The following is a 19832-nucleotide window of genomic DNA, read 5'->3' as shown; positions in this document are numbered from 1 at the left end:
GGGACGTCATCAAGGAGAATGGACTGCGGTCGCTGCCGCAGCTGCTTAGCTCACCCTAAAACGAAGTGTCATCAGTGACATCCGTTTCAGGGGCTGGGCTATTCCCTGCTCTACTGAGCATGCATTAGTTGTCAATTCCAACATATGGTCAGTATGAGCTCACTTTGTGATATTCCTTTTCAATGCACAGTGACGGTGCGCTCTCTCGCTAGCTCTAATGAAAAGTGACTAGCCAACAAGAGAACACACTGTCAGTGTGCATTGTAAAGGAGTGAATGGGGCAAGCAAGGAGAGTAGAGACCAGCCCTGCCCCAGAAGCAGACTGGAGGTGTGGCTGGTCCTTGCTTTTTTCCTGCTTGCCGCATTCTCTCCTTTATAATGCATACTGACAGTGCACTCTCCTGCTGACGCATCACTTTCCATCAGAGCCATCTCAGCAGCCCCAGCCCTCTGATTGGGGAACCTAATAGGCACTGAGAATTATCAAATCAGATGTCATCAAAATTGGAATTAAAAAAAAAAATAAATAAGTTAGAGATAGCAGAAAGGAAGCAGTAGGGTCTTGTTAATTAAATATTAAGCAATTAGATTAATACATTAAATAGACAGGCATTTAGGATTAAAATCAACATTTGCTTCAAACCACCCCTGTAAGATAACACATTTCAAAAAGCTTAGTTATGACATTCTGGGTATAAGGGAGTTCCTGTTTTGGAGCATCTGGAGGGTCTACAAATATTTTTTTAATTTCCCTTATAAATAACAACTGACTGATAGGGGACCCAGCATATGTACTTCTCAGAAGAAGCTTTCCAAGAAGCATTACAAATCACGTAGACCCTATTAATAAAAAGGATTCCTGAAACTAAACCATTATAATTTATTTAAAGCATCAATACAGTATTTTTTTAATTTTACTCCAGTCGTGATATCACTAATATATGTTCCCTGCCTGTAGTAGAATACATACCAATCACCATTTTCTGCTATTCTCTGTGCGTCTCTGGTCGTCCTAGTTGTGAATAACTGCATTGCTCCAGTGTTTGCTGGGCAGACCAATAGTCACTTGTCAAGGTATGAGCACCAGAAAGAGGCGCTCATAGTCTTACATTGAGAACCTGTGACTGTTAGCTGTGACTTCCGGTCAGTCAGGAGCTGTGGGAACCTGATGGCGGAATGGGACCGGAGCAATGGAGGGAAGAGAAGAAGACGACAGTAGGTAATTTCCTACAGGCAAGGAACAGACATTAGTGATACCACTCCGGCAGTGAAATAATAAAATTGCTGGAATGGTTCTTAAAAAGGAATTAGTATTTGAAAAACCAAAGCAACAATGTGTGCAGATTCCAGGTCCCTGACCAGGTCTTCTGTAAATAATTAGCAAAAAATGGCTGCACTCCAAAGCTCATGTAAAACAAAAATGGTGAAATCCTTTGTATGACCACATCTCACAGCAGCGTTTCAGTTCTGCCTGGAACCTTTATCAAGGAACGTTTTTAATGTAAAAAGGTTAGCAATAGAGAAATAATTCTCCTATCAGCAGGGGATTGCAAGAATTCCTTTTTGCACCTATATTTCCTATTGAATTTAGTTTTATAGAAAATTCTAGTACTTTAGAAATGAGCCCCTGACTTAAAGTGTTAATACTAATAATATATTTCCATAATTTTTTTTTAGAATAATGAAGTGATAACCATCACCTATCATTTCTAGTATGTATATTGACTGCAATGCTTGGGCCAACAGCAGGTCTTCTGACCCAAACTAACTGGCTCATAGATGCCTATGAGGTTGCTAGCTTGCAGGTGATCTGGACTTTGTGGTTTATACACAAATAGGGTAGTCCTGGATAAAACCACAGATCACCCAACACAATATTAGAATGTGCCAAATAGGAATTTCATCACTGCCGAGACTCTAAACATTGATTCTAAACTAAAATAAAATATCTACAAAATGTTAAATATTCTGTAATATCGAGAAAATTATTCTGATGAGAATGTAAAAATGATACAATGATTCATATCTAAAACCTATTTATTCTCAGGCAAAAAACCTATTCCCAACCATCAATGCCATGGCCGAAGTCTTATGTGCTTATGACAGATGTAAGGTAAGGAAATGATGTGGCAGGGAATACATATATAATTATATGCCTTATTGCTCTGGTTGGATTGTGAATCTAAACATAAAAAAGCAAAAGGCAACACAGAAGTAGATTTGCTCACACTTTTCAAGGTTATTTTTTTACATTAAACTGAAATAAAGTATTAAAGAAAACTTGTAAAGAACACAGACTTTAATTTTCCTTCAGATCCTTTCCCATATTGACCCAAAGACTGCTGAAAAGTGTGGTACTATATTAGAGTATATGGTATAGAATTCCTGGTAGTCTATTTTCCCAGGAATATACTTAGATAGATGGAAAAAGAAGAAGAATCATAGAATCATAGAATGTTAGAGTTGGAAGGGACCTGCAGGATCCTCGTGTCCAGACCTCCTGCTCAGTGCAGGATTCACTTAATCATCTCAGACAGATGTCTGTCCAACCTCTGTTTTAAGACTTCCATTGAAGGAGAACTCACCACATCCTGCCTGTTCCACTCATTGATCACCCTCACTGTCAAAAAGTATTTTCTAATATCTAATCTGTATCTTCTCCCTTTCAGTTTCATTCCATTGCTTCTTGTGTTTCCATGTGCAAATGATAATAAGGATGGTCTCTCTACACTTTGACACCTCTTCAGAGATTTGTAGAGAGCGATTAAGTCTTCTCTTAGCCTTCATTTTTTGCAAGCTAAACATTCTCAGATCTTTTAACTGTTCCTCGTAGGACATAGTTTGCAGTCCACTCACCATCCTGGTAGCTTTTCTCTGAACTTGATACAGTTTTTCGATATTTTTTTTTAAATGTGGTGTCCAGAACTTGACACAGTATTCCAGATTAGATCTGACCAAGGAGGAGTAGAGGGGGATAATTACTTCACATAATCTAGACTCATTGCTTCTCTTAATACATCCAAGAACTGTGTTTGCCTTTTTGCTGCTGAATTACACTGTTGACTCATGTTAAGTCTGTGATTTATTAGTATACCAAAGTCTTTTTCACACATGCTATTGCTTAGTTCTATTTCTCTCATTTTGTAAATTTCACTTTTGTTTTTCATGCCCATATGTATTACCTTGCATTTCTCCCTGTTAAATACCATTCTGTTAGTTGCTGCCCATTGTTCAAGCTTACTTTGATCCTTCTGAATCTTTTCTCTGTCTTCTCTAGTGTTAGCTATCCCTCCTAGCTTTGCATCATCTGCAAATTTGATTAGTTTACCCTTCGGCTCCCTTATCTAGATAATTTAAAAAAATTGTTGGACAACACTGGGGCCTGGAGAGAGCCTTGTGGTACCCTACCTGAAACACTCTTCCAATTGGATGTGCAATCATTTATTACCACACTTTGAGTATGATCACTGAGCCAGTTATGAATCCACCAAACCGTAGACTGATCAATCCCATACTTGGTCATTTTTTCAATAAGGATAGCAGAAGGAAATTAGATTAGTCTGTCATGACTTGTTTTCTACAAACCCATGCTGGCTCTGGTTAATTACTGTATTCTTATCCAAGTACTTACATACATGCTGTTTAATAATTGTTCAAAGATCTTTCCTGGTAAGGAAGTAAGGCTATGTGCCCATGATGCAGAAATGCTCAGGATTTTTTCCTGAGCATTTCTGCATTTCCCTGGCAGAAAAAAAACGCATGCGGATTGTACATGCGTTTTCCTGCCAGGGACATGCTTGTCAACTTGGTCACACTATATAAATCCATGCAAATGACATGGATTTATATAGTGTGACCCGAGAGAATGTCAAAAAATAAAAAAATAACTATATACTTACCCTCTGATGGCCCCCGGTGTCCTGCTTTCGTTCCGTTCTCCTTTGCCGGCAGCGGTACACTGAAGGACCTGCCGACGTCAGCGTCGCGTGACCCGTCACATGACTATGACGTCAGCGCAGGTCCTTCGGCATGCGAGGAGGAGCGCAGCGGGGGCTGCCAGAAGGTAAGTATATATTTATTTTTTATTTTATTCTTTTTTTTTACAGTTTTCTATGGTACCCGGGTCCGGAGGAGAGTCTCCTCTCCTCTAGACCTGAGTACCATCCGCACATTAGTACGCATGGAATGCGCAACTACATATACAGTGATGCGTAATCCATGCGATCTAATGCAAGTCAATGGCGGCGAAAACGCAGCACTTCCGCAAAATAATTGGTAGTGCTGCGTTTTTTTCCGCAATGATAATCCGCAGCGGAAATTTCCGCAGCATGTGCACAGCACATGCGGATTATCATTGGGGAACATGGCAGGCCATGCGTTTTTTAAGCATTTCTGCAGCATTTTTGCCGCTGCGGAAACGCTTAAAAACGCATCTTGGGCACACAGCCTAAGGCTCACTGGCCTGTAATTTCCTGGCTCCATCTTCTTTCCTTTTTTGAAGATAGGGACAACATTTTCCCTTCTCCAATCTTCTGGGACTTCTCCTGTTCTCCAGGAATTTTCAAAGATTCTGGCTGGTGGCTCTGCAGTTTCCTCTGCTATCTCTTTCAGTACTCTAGGATACTCTAGGATGTAATTCATTTGGACCAGGAGATTTAAATTAATTGAAATTAGTGAAGTATTCCCTCACCGTCTCTGTTTATAGAGATTATTAGATTATTTTATTCTTTCAATAGCACCGTGAAGATCAGTTGATGTTAAATTTTCTTTCTTAGGGTATGTGCACACGGTGCGGATTTGCTGCGGTTTTGACGCTGCAGAATTTCTGCACCATTAGCAAATTAGGTTACTTGCAGTTTTTGGTGCAGTTTTTAAATGCGGTTTTGCCGCATGCGTTTTTTGATGCGGTTTTTATGCATGTGTTTTTCATGTCTTCATGTTGAAATTAGAGAATAGGTTTTTTTTTAAACAAACTTTATTGCTCATCATGTAGCGTTTTTGTGTGCATTTCCACTGCAGAAACACATACAAAACACACATGTGTTTTTTAAGCATGCAGATTTTCCTCATCTAATGCAAGTCTATGGGGAAAATCCACATGCGTTTCCACAAGAGAAATAGACATGCTGCGGATCTGAAAAATGCACCTCATGTCAGTTTCCGCAGGTGATCTGCAGGGCACAAAAATGCATAGTGGACATGGGATTTCTAGAAATCCCATCCACTATGCTGTAACATCTGGCTGCTGCGGCTTTGACGCTGCATAAAAATGCAGCGTCAAAACCGCAACAAATCCACATCGTGTGCACATACCGTTAGGGAACACAGATGCAAAATAGGAATTTAAATGTTCAGCGTTCTCAACATAATTTTTGACCACTTCACCCTTTTCATCCTGTAAAAATCGTATACCATCTTTGACTTTTCTTTTGCCTTTGACATACCCCCAAAATCCTTTTTATTGCTTTTGGTCTCCCTTGCAAGCCTCCCTTCATTACTGGCTTTAGCTATTCTAACTCTTTTCCTGCAGACAGCATTATATTCTTCTTTAGATATTCCCCCCTTTTTCCATTTGATATCTAATCCTTTTTTCCTTTTTAGCAAGTGTTTAAGTTCTGTGTTCATCCATCCCGGTCTCTTTAAATGCTTCCAATTCTTCCTTCTGTTCAGGATTACTACTGAAGAACATATGGATGATTTGGAAATAGGTTCTTAATGTTTTGACCGACATGTAATGCAGGACTGAATTATATAAAAGGGAATCTGTCACTAGGTTTTTGCCACTATGATGTATGGCAGAGACCCTGATACCAACAATGTGTCACTTATTGGACTGTTTGCTGTAATTTTGATAAAAATCACTGTTTACCAGCAGTAGATTATTACTAGAGGACAAGTAGACATGCTGTCATATAGTGCTCCATATTCATTAGCTTTGTATATCTCCACCCCAACCACTTATTGTCTACTTACTGCCTATGCACAGTTTACACAGAAATGTGCCATTCATTGGTGTGGGTGAGATTATACAGAACTCAGCATTCAAAGAACTGTTAGATCTGCAACAGAAAAAAACTGTGATTTTATCAAAACTACAGCAAACACCTCAGTAAGTCGGACCTTGCTGAAATCAAGGTCTCTGGCTCTACACCATGCTTGGATAGCAAAAGCCTTGTAACAAAAATTCCCTTTCAGAGAAAAATTGTTGGATTTCTGTGTATTTTCTATATTCAGCAACCGTTAAATGCATGGCCCTCCTTTCTGTCCCTGTTTTCCTGTCCACCATGCTCTTTACCAGCATGTCCACTTCTTACACTTTATAAAATAATGGTGCTTACTTAGATTTTCTCTTTTGTAGGGAATGAGAAATAAAATGGAACTCATGATATCAGTGAGATCACTTCAGGTAAGTCAGTAAGTCAGTAAGACATTGCAATGTGATAATTAAGAAGCAAACGGGTTTTAGTTGTGAAAGGTGTAAACCTTTTTATAGATATATGTACAGCAAAAATGGGGGAGATTTATAAAATGGGTTGTCCAGGATTTTGAAATTGAGGTCATCAATATCAGTGGATTGAGCTGAAACATCACAGCTCCGTAGTGGTCGTATCTGAGGACTACAGACGTGCTCATATTGGAATAAATAGGAGATGAGCGGCAACTCTCAGCAACGGCCGCTATGGAGCTGAGCTGTCCTGGCTCCATTCACTGTTTCATCTGGCCGCTGCCGGAGCTGAACACAGCTGTCAGGTGTCGGATCCTCACGGGCCTGTTATTCATGACCTGTCCTAAGGATAATCCCTCTAAAAATGTCGTAAATATAGACACCATAAAAGTAGAAGAGTCAGAAACTGCACCAGGTTTATGAAGCAAGATGTGTGATGAAGTTTGTACATCTAGCTAGACATGACATCTCTGCATCAAAATGGTGACGCATGTCATTAATTAACATGGTAATAAAGGGTGCACGGTGTAAGGCAACGAAGGCAACGGAACAGTCTACATGATAAATATTAAGAAAACATATGGAACTGCAGATCAGCTCCCAATCACTTAAATAGGAGCAACAATGAAACAGTGTACAGAGCCGTGCTGTCTCTGCATTGTGCATTGTTGGCATCCGGCCACCACCGGAGCTGCTAATTAGTGGGGGTTCAAGGTGATGGACCCCACCGATCTGATATTTAATGCTATAGATAAGCTATACCTGTTAGTCCATTACAATCCATTTGATAGCACAACCTGCTCTGCTATTTCTTCCATGGCATCCCATTGAACATACTGTATATACCACACGGTACTTATTTTTTAACCTGGGATCTTCTAGGCAGTAGCAAAAATAATAATTTTAATAAAAACAAAGAAAAAAACAGCAACATTAGGCGGGGCCTTCCATTAGTTACCGTAGATTTTCTGTAGCAATGTATTTGTCATTTGAAGGCATGCATTCTTTATCTTGCAGAGAACTACTGATTGTGACCTTCCCAACATTCTCGGATATTTTACAATGGTGAATATTTCTGCCACTTTTTAATATTTAATTTCAAAGCCCTCTCTTTTCAGGACTACTGCGGAAAGTAACTGAACAGATCACCATTCAAAGGAGAATGGCCACAATTCTGCAAATACAGATGATCTCAGTTTGCTCCATATAATTCATTTATTTTTTTCCCCAAATACCATTCATGCATTGCAATCGCATTTCCAATCAAACCTTTATATTTCAGCTGATAATTTCCTACGCCCCTTCATCCTTACAGAGCTGCAGGAAGCTGAGATCTATGGCTCTGCTCGAAACATCCATCCACTAACAAAAAATATTGTCATGCAAGGAAAAATTGGGTTATTATTAATGATTTTATTTCTTGGCCTGGCAAAATAGTGGCTACAAAGGTGCGGCTAGTTTATAGTTGGGACAAAAGTGCCCTTGGGATCCATTTTCCAGACATTTTTCCCAGATTCAGAAATGCACGTCAGCCGGAAGTGAGAAATCAATGGGTCCTGAACTTGTTCCAGACTGATTTCCAATCTTACATGCAGGACAACATCATATTCAATTCTCAGTACAAACAGAATTGTGCATGAAGCGTAAAATAAATGATTTTCTTGTGTAATGTAAAGGAAAACCTTAATTTCTGTCATTGATCTTTTTCTCTCTGTATCCTATTTAGAGGGAACTAAATGCTGATGTGGACAATATTATGCAGGATACAGTCAGGACTCTGGTCTATTTGCTGGTAATTTCATTTTAAGAGCCATTCCTAAAGTTTCAGAGCACAATCTGTTCTGATGGAAATCACTTCTTAGTATGATTTATTAAACCTTCATGAAACCTATAATAAAAATAATGACTTGCAATATCTGAAAATTTGTTATATGTAATGAAGGGTCAGATTGCACAGAGTAGCAGAGGAGAATGAAACATATATACCGTACTCGTCATAGTCGAAATAAATGCAATATGTTAACACTACCTGTACCTGTAGATATAGGGATTATATGCAGGGACATAGTATTTAAATCCTATCTAGTGGAGCAGAATGTACAAAGAGAAAATTGGTTCAGTCATCAGGGAGGTGCAGGGAGCAGGTTACAGTCTCCACCTACTAAACAATGAGGCGGAAATGATCACATCCCAGCACTATGCCAGCCTCCTCTACAGCATGTGTGCAGCGTATATAAGCAGAGCAGTCACTTTATGTGCTGGCGAGTGATTACATTGTATAGTAAGTGGAGATTGTAAATGCTCCCTGCAACACCCTGACTGGAAGTGAGCAGCAGCATAGAGGATATAACGTTGTTTTCTCTCTGCAGCCGCTGCTCCAGTGAGCTGACTACACAGGATTTAAATGCTACTTACTTGCATATTACACCTAAATCTACAGGTATATAGTGTTTCTAGAAGTGACAGGTTCCCTTTAACTTAGTAAAGTAAGTTTGTGTAGGACTATACCTGCCATCATCTGTCAGAGAAAAGTCAGGTGGCCAATGTACACGTTAGATGATTGGCTGATCCCAATAAAATCAGCTGACTTGAAAACAATTAGAGGTTGAAAGCTATGAAGGACTGAAATATAAAGGGTTCCAAAAAGCATATTAAAAATGTATAACTTTATTACTTGACCCCTTCATGACATATGATGTACATGTATGTCATATGTCATGTTCTTGCCCATGCACTGCCCGTCACTTACATGCCAAAGTCACTTGCTGTCATCAAAAGAGGACGCCAGGAACCTGGGGAGCGGATGGAAGTTGAGTAGAATTGTTAATTTTTTTATGTGTGTGGCATAACGGGAGGCATATATACCAGGATGGACCCATGATTGAGGACATATATAGCAAGATGGGGAAAATATATACCAAGAAGGGGCCCAGGATGGGGAAGATATATAGTTGAATAAGGGACATATACTGTATATCAGTTTGGAGGACATATACACCATGACAGGCTACATATATACCAGAAAAGGGCCCAGAATTGGGGACATATATACCAGGATGGGCCCAGGATGTATATACCAGGATGAGGGACATATATACCATGATGAAGGACATATACACCAGTATGGGCCACATATACTAGAATAGGGGACATGTATACCAGGATGAGGGACACATATACCATGATGAAGGACATATACACCAGTATGGGCCACATATATACCAGAATAGGGGACATACATACCAGGAAGGGGCCAAGATGGGAGACATTAGCACAAAATTGCAGGACATTACCCCCATAATAGTCTCATTAACAGATCCCCCCATAACCGTGCTTCATGACCACATATGTTGCTTAACATTTTTTTCCCTATTTTCCTCCTCTAAAACCTAGGTGCGTCTTATAGTCTGAAAAATACAGTAAATAAAGAAAAAAAACAGTTGTGGTATTGAACTTTTTTGCAATTTCAATGCCCTTGGAATTATTTTCCAGTTTTCCAGTACAACTTGTCCTGCAAAAAGCAAGCCCTCATATGGCTACACTGGCTGAAAAATAAAAAAGTTATGGCTCTTGCAAGGAGAGGGAAAACAAAAAAATGGAAAATCACCATGTCAATGAGAGGTTCAACAATAAGTAACACCCCATTATGTACTATTACAACATAGGAACTATAGAACTCCCTATCAAATTACTATAAAAGTACATCATAGTACATCATCAGTTGTACCTGTGCCATCACTCGTGGATTGCGGTGGTGTTATTCAGATGTCAACCTGTTCCAGTTGCCAAGTTTAGAGATAATTCCAATCCTGACTGTTAAACCCTTTAGATGCTTTGGTCAATTCTGATCACAGTATCTCAGGTTTGATGAAAAAGGGCTCTCCCTCTGTCACTACTTCTGACCTACCAATCGTGAGATGCAGATGGATTTCTATGACCGACCCAGGACCTAAAAATAGGTATTACTACTATACCTATAAGACTCTGCATGTTACAGAAATATTGCAATTCAAAGTCCCTAGTTGGACTAAAATGAAAAGTAATAAAATTCTTATAAATAAAATAAAGAAATAAACACAAATAATTTCCCCATTAAAAATGTTTCATAATGTACAAAAAAAAAATAATAACTTTTAAACTTGCATAGTGATTGCTGTAAAAGTAAAAAGCCAAAATTACAGTCTTTTATGGTTCCCCCTTAAAAATAGTATAAAAATTTATCAAAAAGTACCCAAAAAAGAGAGCTTTGCCAATGAAAAAATAAAATATTTTTATCTTACAAAGTGTTTTTATTGTTTAAAAGTGGTAAAACACAAGGAAGCTATATACATTAGGCATAGCCTCACTGAGTTGGGAATAAAGCTACATCACTTACAACATTGTGTAAGCATTTGGGGAATTGCTGTCCGTTTTACCAACGCAATGTAGCCATTAAAAAATACAAACCATTCTGCAAAACCAAGTAAGTCCTCATATGATTGCATTAACAGAAGCATCATTTTTTTTTTTTTAAAGGGGTTGTCCAGTGAAAACAAATTATCACCTATCCACAGGATATTAATCAGTGGGCATCCGACTGCTGGGACTTGCACCGTTCGGCAGAACAGGGAACTTTTGTCCCTGTTAGAGTGGAGCGGCAGTGTGTGTGCCCAACCACTTCTCCATTCATTCCCTATTGGACTTCTGAGGGATGGACTTGGATTTTTTCCAGCAGCTTCATAAGGAATTAATTGAGTGGTGGTCATTGGTCTCCATGATTGCTGATCAATGCAGGTCTCAACGGTTGGACCCCCACTGATCAATAAGTAATCACCTGTCCTGTGAATAGGTGATAACTGGTTTCAATGAACAAGCCCTTTATCTATACAACTTGTGTAAGGCTAAACCAAGTAATCTGAAAAAAAAATTGTGGGTCCAGAATATTTAAATGCTTGTGTATCTGTAATATATATATATATATATATATATATATATATATATATAATATATTTCATACATTTACATTCCAGAACATGGTCAATATTGGATCTCTCAGTACACGACAATGTGGACTACTGGTAAGAGGCCTTATATACATTCATATATAAATTATATAATAATATACAACACTACGTAGATTCACACCCTTTATACTCAGCTCTTTTCATTGAGCATGGAGCACATGTAATATAGTATTATAAAATGGATAACACAAGTAGTTTGCTCAGATATTAGCACATATGACAATGCTATTATTAAATCTCAGCAACTTCCTATTCATTCTTCTTCTTCTTTGTTACAGGGACCTCTTGTAACAAAAATAACTAAAATGTTGGTAAGTAATCCAAGGAAGTCTACAATACAATACGATACATGGTTGTAATACAAGGCTTCAGCAAGTCCCCTGACTCCATGAGCCAAGTGTTGTTGGCACTGTCTTTGACCACAATTGTTTCGCCCTGGGCCCTCATATGTATCCCCCACTATCACAGGGCCCACATTGCACTGATTGTACTGCACTCTCTCTAGTGCATGGAAAATGAATACAAATACAAAGGTCATAGTGGTGATAATTATGGTCACCACTCTGTAAGTCAGAGAAGATCCACAGATTATCATTTGAAGAAGTGAACCCATTACATAAGAAATGCAGTCCAGTGTCAATGTGATGGGTTTGGGAAAAGATTTAGTATAACTTGTATTTTCCCTCAAAACTCTATATAGATCTGCCCAGCTCCTGCTCTATAGCATGCTACCTGTAGATTGGGCTGCACTGTGACAGGTTCCTTTATATAGCTGTAATATAATACAGCATTTCCCTTCTCCACGTTAATATCTTCTGACAGCCAGGAGTTTCAGAAATTAGACCTATGATGACCATCGGCTCATCTTGCTGACTTTACTTTTATATAAGTGTTTTTTATGATGAGACAATACCATTATTATCAATACAAAAACTTGCTTTTCTGTTATTACTCTTACGATCCATGTATATACAGTACAGACCAAAAGTTTGGACACACCTTCTCATTTAAAGATTTTTCTGTATTTTCATGACTTTGAAAATTGTACATTCACACTGAAGGCATCAAAACTATGAATTAAAACATGTTGAATTATATACTTAACAAAAAAGTGTGAAACAACTGAAAATATGTCTTATATTCTAGGTTCTTCAAAGTAGCCACCTTTTTCTTTGATGACTGCTTTGCACACTCTTTGCATTCTCTTGATGAGCTTCAAGAGGTAGTCACCGGAAATGGTTTTCACTTCACAGTGTGCCCTGTCAGGTTTAATAAGTGGGATTTCTTGCCTTATAAATGGGGTTGGGACCATCAGTTGTGTTGTGCAGAAGTCAGGTGGATACACAGCTGATAGTCCTCCTGACTGTTAGAATTTGTATTATGGCAAGAAAAAAGCAGCTAAGTAAAGAAAAACGAGTGGCCATCATTACTTTAAGAAATGAAGGTCAGTCAATGCGAAAAATTTGGAAAACTTTGAAAGTGTCCCCAAGTGCAGTTGCAAAAACCATAAATCGCTACAAAGAAACTGGCTCACTTGAGGACCGCCCCAGGAAAAGAGGACCAAGAGTCACCTCTGCTTCTGAGGATAAGATTATCCGAGTCACCAGCCTCAGAAATCGCATGTTAACAGCAGCTCAGATTAGAGACCAGGTCAATGTCACACAGAGTTCTAGCAGCAGACACATCTCTTCAACAACTGTTAAGAGGAGACTTTGTGCAGCAGGCCTTCATGGTAAAATAGCTGCTAGGAAACCACTGCTAAGGACAGGCAACAAGCAGAAGAGACTTGTTTGGGCTAAAGAACACAAGGAATGGACATTAGACCAGTGGAAATCTGTGCTTTGGTCTGATGAGTCCAAATTTGAGATCTTTGGTTTCAACCACCGTGTCTTTGTGCGACGCAGAAAAGGTGAACGGATGGACTCTACATGCCTGGTTTCCACCGTGAAGCATGGAGGAGCAGGTGTGATGGTGTGGGGGTGCTTTGCTGGTGACAATGTTGGGGATTTATTCAAAATTGAAGGCATACTGAACCAGCATGGCTACCACAGCATCTTGCAGCGGCATGCTATTCCATCCGGTTTGCATTTAGTTGGACCATCATTTATTTTTAAACAGGACAATGACCCCAAACACACCTCCAGGCTGTGTAAGGGCTATTTGACCAAGAAGGAGAGTGATGGGGTGCTACGCCAAATGACCTGGCCTCCACAGTCATCAGACCTGAACCCAATTGAGATGGTTTGGGGTGAGCTGGACCTCAGAGTGAAGGCAAAAGGGCCAACAAGTGCTAAGCATCTCTGGGAACGCCTTCAAGATTGTTGGAAGACCATTTCCGGTGACTACCTCTTGAAGCTCATCAAGAGAATGCCAAGAGTGTGCAAAGCAGTCATCAAAGCAAAAGGTGGCTACTTTGAAAAACCTAGATTATAAGACATATTTTCAGTTGTTTCACATTTTTTTGTTAAGTATATAATTCCACATGTGTTAATTCATAGTTTTGATGCCTTCAGTGTGAATGTACAATTTTCATAGTCAGGAAAATACAGAAAAATCTTTAAATGAGAAGGTGTGTCCAAACTTTTGGTCTGTACTGTATGTATGTCACCTTTTTGTTATGTAACTAGCAATAATTCAAACATTTTCTACTTCCATGCCATACTATTATATTAATTAACTATTATACATTTATTTTTATTTAGTATATACGTGGAATTCCCAGCCTTGATGGGCAAATATGGAATGTTGCTGGGATAGATGATGGAAAACATCTTTCTGGGACTGTTGGAAATGTGACTCCAGGACTTATAAATCAGCTGTTAGAACTTATTATTGGTGGAAAGGAGAAAGGATTGGTGAATACAGTAACAAACACAATTGGAGGTTTGTTACCAAGAGTGAAAGGATTGATTGGAGAATTGACAGGTGGGCTTGGTGGAATAATAGGAGGGACTAGGGACATATCAGGGATGATTGCTAAAACGACTGGAGAATTGACTTCAGCAGTTGGTGGCAAAACAGGAGGACCTGGTGGCCTAACAGGAGGGCTTGGTGGCCTAACAGGAGGGCTTGGTGGCCTAACAGCAGGGCTTGGTGACCTAACAGGAGGGCTTGGTGACCTAACAGGAGGGCTTGGTTACCTTACAGGAGGACTTGGTGGCCTTACAGGAGGGGTTGGTGACCTAACAGGAGGGGTTGGTGGCCGTACAGAAGGGGTTGGTGGCCTTACAGGAGGGGTTGGTGGCCTAACAGGAGGGGTTGGTGGCCTAACAGGAGGGCTTGGTGGCCTAACAGGAGGGCTTGGTGGCCTAACAGCAGGGCTTGGTGACCTAACAGGAGGGCTTGGTGACCTAACAGGAGGGCTTGGTTACCTTACAGGAGGGCTTGGTGGCCTTACAGGAGGGGTTGGTGGCCTAACAGGAGGGGTTGTTGGCCTAACAGGAGGGGTTGGTAGCCGTACAGGAGGGGTTGGTGGCCTTACAGGAGGGGTTGGTAGTCTAACAGGAGGGGTTGGTGGCCTAACAGGAGGGCTTGGTGGCCTAACAGGAGGGCTTAGTGGCCTAACAGCAGGGCTTGGTGACCTAACAGCAGGGCTTGGTGACCTAACAGGAGGGCTTGGTTACCTTACAGGAGGGCTTGGTGGCCTTACAGGAGGGGTTGGTGGCCTAACAGGAGGGGTTGGTGGCCTTACAGGAGGGGTTGGTGGCCTAACAGGAGGGGTTGGTGGCCTAACAGGAGGGGTTGGTGGCCTAACAGGGGGGGTTGGTGACCTAACAGGAGGGCTTGGTTACCTTACAGGAGAGCTTGGTGGCCTTACAGGAGGGGTTGGTGGCCCAACAGGAAGGGTTGGTGGCCTAACAGGAGGGGTTGGTGGCCTAACAGGAGGGATTGGTGGCCTAACAGGAGGGATTGGTGACCTAACAGGGGGGCTTGGTGGCCTTACAGGAGGGGTTGGTGGCCTAACAGGAGGGCTTGGTGGCCTAACAGGAGGAGTTGGTGGCCTAACAGGAGGGATTGGTGGCCTAACAGGAGGGATTGGTGACCTAACAGGAGGGCTTGGTGGCCTAACAGGAGGGCTTGGTGGCCTAAAAGGAGGGCTTAGTGGCCTAAAAGGAGGGCTTGGTGCCATGACTAATGATGTGAATGTAATTGATGAGAGTACTTCAGGAGTGCCTGGTGATCTTAGAGGAAATGAAAGAATGTATGCCAACGGTGAAATAAATGGTGATTTGTATGTTGGTGAACTGACAGAAGGAATGCCTGGCAGATTTTTTGCAAGGCCTAGATTAGGAAGCAGGGTGTCAACATCACAACAAAATCCCGGTGCTTCTGGAGGTCTTCAAGGTGATGTGTATGGAAACGTTGCTGGTGGGACTGTTGGTTCCCCTAAACGGAAATCATATTCCTTATTGGGATTATAAACCCGGTAAGACACATCTTTGGATACTTTTGTAATATATTGTTGTTTTTCTTTTTTCAGATAAACATTTATCTAAAATGTTTTTCATGTTTGTTTAAAAAAGGTGTAGATAGATGTATGGTATTATAGATTTCAAAAAGCATTTCACAAGTACAATGTTATTTAAAGAATATGGTAAATGGTGGCAAGAAAGTCCCATTCATATGTTATTAAAAAAAAAAAAAAAAAAACGTAACAAAAGTTGAAACCCTGTAAGAATTGCGATTGAATCTCTAAAAAAGATGTCATGGAAATTCACAAAAGTATGATTGGTGGTCATTAAGTCAGTTACCTGAAAATAATGAAACACATCAATGTAAACATTTGATTTTATTAAAATGCCCACAGAGTAATTTCAATAGCATAGTCAGGAATGTGGCCTAATAAATAGTTAAATTTAAACTCATTCAGACGTCTATGAGTTATGTCGCGCCCCCGTGGGCCTTACTGTTCGGGGACAGTATATCTATTTATATCACGGTGGCTGGCCCAGGGCGGACAGTGCACAAAAAGGAGTAGCAAATTACTAATAAATGTTCGGATAATTCGTGACGCCACCTGTGGTATCTGGTGAAGGTCACCAGCGCTGCAGCAGTCCTCTGAGGCAGGTGACAAAGCAGCTAAGATGGTACAGTTCCCCACAGGTGGAGCGGGCCTCAGGGCCGTATAGATGGATAGATGTATGGTGTGCTGGGCGTTGTAGTACGGTGAGGATTAACGGTGACCGTGAAAAAGCAGGCTGAGGCAGTTCGATGCAGTCATCCAAGTCTTTACTCACAGTTTTTAGGCAATTCACAACCGCGCCTTGCAGATGAAGGCCTCCCTCGTTGCGCTGCATTCACTGGGCAGGGGTTCAGTCCTTTCTCAAGCAATCCAGGAATGCCTGGCGGAACTCCAGTTTCATATGTACCTAAGTTGACCCTCTTCACACTTGGTCCTTCTAACCATTGCGCTACACTGCCCACTCTCGTTCCCGCTCGGGTATGCTGCAGTCCTTCCTGTACGTCGGATCCGGGACCAGCCTGACCCCCTGGGGTTTTGAGTATAGCGATCGATCCTTCCTGACACCTGGCAGGAGCGGGGCGTACGGGTGCCGTCCTGCACGCGCCGTACCCCCTGGGATCCTTCACGTATAATGGAGCCTGCTCCCTGCTCCCCTCCGGGGCCTCTATCCTGGCCCCTAACTATGGAGCCTGCTTCCTGCTCCCCTCCGGGGCCTCTATCCTGGGCCCTAACTTGTGGAGCAGAGCTCTGACTGAGCCTCTGCTCCCGGACTGTTCTCTGCACAGCCCTTACTAAAGAACTCCTAGACCTAATATGGCTTACTATTATATACTTATTGTATATGTGCTCCGTGTATCTGTTTCCTCCACCCACACCCACTATTGGTTCCCCCTACCTTTGGGTTCCCTCCTACTTCAGCCATGGTCAGGGCTCAGCAGAAAACTACATTGCGTCTTGCCCCTCCTACTGGCCTGGAGCAGTGTTGTGTTGGATGTAGGTGGTTGGAGTTCCGTGCAGCACTCCCAGCTTACCTGAGAGAAGGGAGACACCACACGTCGGGGTGAGGTGCAGTATCTCTGTGACGACCAAACCCTCAGGGGTGCCACAGTTACATAAATGTTTTTTCATATTTTTCACAGATAGACCCCATGCCCAGCATAGTCTATGGTGGATCAAAGTCACGGCTCAAAATTCCCCATACAAGTCTATGATGGGTCCGTGGTAACATTGTAATGGGTAGGAGAGGCTTTGCAGTTTATTTTTTTTTCTTCATCAGTGAAAAATTACTGATAAAACACTGATTGTAAGAACTGACACAACGGGCCGAACACTGATGAAACACGGATACAAAACACTGATGAGCCATGTTCTGTGTTTTCATGTACAGGAAAAATAGTGGTAGCAGATTCATTTATCAGAATTTTGCATAGAGAAGACAACTTTACTTCCTCCCAGCAAAATACATTATGTACAAACAGAATGGGCCCCTACAGCTGTGTGAGCTTTATCAATATTCTTGTCTACTATGTCTTTATTACACTTGAAGGGAATTTATCATAAAAAATAAAGCAAATTATTTATTTTTAAGTATTAATGCTCTATTTTTTAAAATATATAATGTATTTTTAAGCTGTATAAAACAAGAAAAATGGATTTGGAAAAAGTTTTGGAAAAAGCTGCTCACATTTGACAAATCTAGTGTAGTGCTAGCTCACATTGCGACTGCTGTACATGTGCGCAGGATCTGCTAGCATGCCTGACGTCATTCCTACACTTTCCTTCTGGATATTTGTGAAAAGAAGGTGGAGGATAAAGTTTAGGATCACAGTGCAGCAATGTTTTGCTGGTGACGTAGTGTGATTCTGTGTATGGACAGTGTCCGCTGCCAGGGCCGATTCTGGCTTTCCTGGTGCCTGAAGTGAAAATTGAAATGGCATGCTTCCCTTGAGTGCAATATAAACATACAGTGAAAAAAAGCAATTCCGCCATTATTTCTCGGCGTTGGTTTGCAGCGTTCATTCTATGGTTAAAATGGCCTGGTAACATAATTATCCAGGTCAGAATGATTATGACAATACCAAACTTCAACAAATTTTTTAATTATTATTATTTTAACCTTGGAGAAAAAACAGAAGCTTGAAAAAAAAAATAGTTTGTGCCATCATTTTCTGAGAAGTTTTTATTTTTTCTATCAATGGAAATATAGGACTTGTTTTTGGTGTGAGATGACATTTTTATTGAAACCAGTTTGGTCACTTTTTATTGCATTTTTATAGAGAGGTGACGTGAGCGAAAAACTGTAATTCTGACATTTCGATCTTTATCATAGTCCTATGCGCTCTGCACAATAAAGTTAAACATGTGAAGTGCATTAGCCAGTGACTAAATCATCTCGTCTGTTGCTCTCTGCAGAGACACAGCAAAGCGGTCATTGCTCAGTGTACAGAGCGCAGCAGCTGAGGATGATGTGACTGCTGCGCTCTGAACACTGTAGCAACAAGCAGTTCCAATGCAAGATAAGCCTCTGCCCTGACTAAATAAGGGTTCAGCCTAATTTTATCTAAGGTGTAGGACCACCTTTAGTTTTTGATGTTAGTTTCCTTTGGTTACATTCAAACAACAGCGACTGAAACAAAAGAAAATGATTTCCAGGTAAGTATCATCAGCAGGAATTTCTGAATTTTTGTTGCTAACGGATGGAAAGAGGTGAAAGAAGGGCAATGCCAAGGAATAAATGTTTTTCTTTTTATCGATTAGCAGAATCTGCTTGATTGGTGGACCAAATGTCTGTGTAAAAGTAATATTCTGTTGGTAATAATATTTACTCTAAAAGAGCTTTATTTCTGCCCACCATCAAAACATTCACAAAACATTTCACAATATGGTAAAATACTAATATTTCTACTGTTTCTATTATTACTACTATTACTAATAGCAATAATAATTTGATAAACTCACTAATTTTTTATTTATTTTATTTTTAGAGATGAAGAGACGGTTATCCGCTTCAGTAGAGAAATATAATAAAATAGCAGAATGTTACCGTATTACATGATTTTTGATCAATCTAAATTTCTAACACTATAATTGAAGAATTCTTCTTTGATTATGTAAAAATGACTTAAATATATGATTAAAAAATGCATTAAAAAAACCTCAATGTACATTTTTTACAATTTATTTTAGGCTCTTGCTATACAAGTTAGAAGTGAACAAAAAAACATTAAAAGTAGTGTCTTCCACTCAGAACACTATTGTTCAATATTTTTGCTTTTTGTACCTTTTATGTTAATCTTATACTAAACAAATTAGCTGCTCAACTTAGTACAGATGGTACACATCACAAAATTATTATTAAAACCCTTAACCCCGCGAGCCTGTTGTCACCATCATGACATTCAAATTTTACAATTCTAACCAG

The 19832-nt window shown here is 40.4% G+C and overlaps 1 protein-coding gene across 2 annotated transcripts; it reads left to right on the top strand.

Moving 5' to 3' along the window:
- Positions 1-1085: 1085 nt before the first annotated feature.
- On the top strand, positions 1086-19502 carry LOC141164123 (uncharacterized). Of its 2 annotated transcripts, none has more exons than XM_073649271.1 (9): positions 1086-1219; positions 2048-2113; positions 6359-6406; positions 7463-7510; positions 8172-8237; positions 11455-11502; positions 11727-11759; positions 14151-15874; positions 19396-19502. In XM_073649271.1, the coding sequence occupies exons 2-8, from the start codon at positions 2078-2080 to the stop codon at positions 15867-15869; spliced, it is 1998 nt and encodes a 665-aa protein (XP_073505372.1). In that variant the 5' UTR covers positions 1086-1219; positions 2048-2077; the 3' UTR covers positions 15870-15874; positions 19396-19502. The 2 variants fall into 2 exon arrangements, with proteins under 2 accessions (XP_073505372.1, XP_073505371.1); XM_073649270.1 differs by lacking the exon at positions 1086-1219 and adding an exon at positions 1401-1509.
- The last annotated feature ends 330 nt before the right edge of the window (positions 19503-19832 follow it).

This window comes from Phyllobates terribilis, unplaced genomic scaffold (assembly GCF_046119375.1).
Source record: "Phyllobates terribilis strain yellow unplaced genomic scaffold, ASM4611937v1 Scaffold_10__3_contigs__length_209671492, whole genome shotgun sequence".
Taxonomy (NCBI): domain Eukaryota; kingdom Metazoa; phylum Chordata; class Amphibia; order Anura; family Dendrobatidae; genus Phyllobates; species Phyllobates terribilis.
This window is presented reverse-complemented; position numbering and strand designations above follow the sequence as displayed.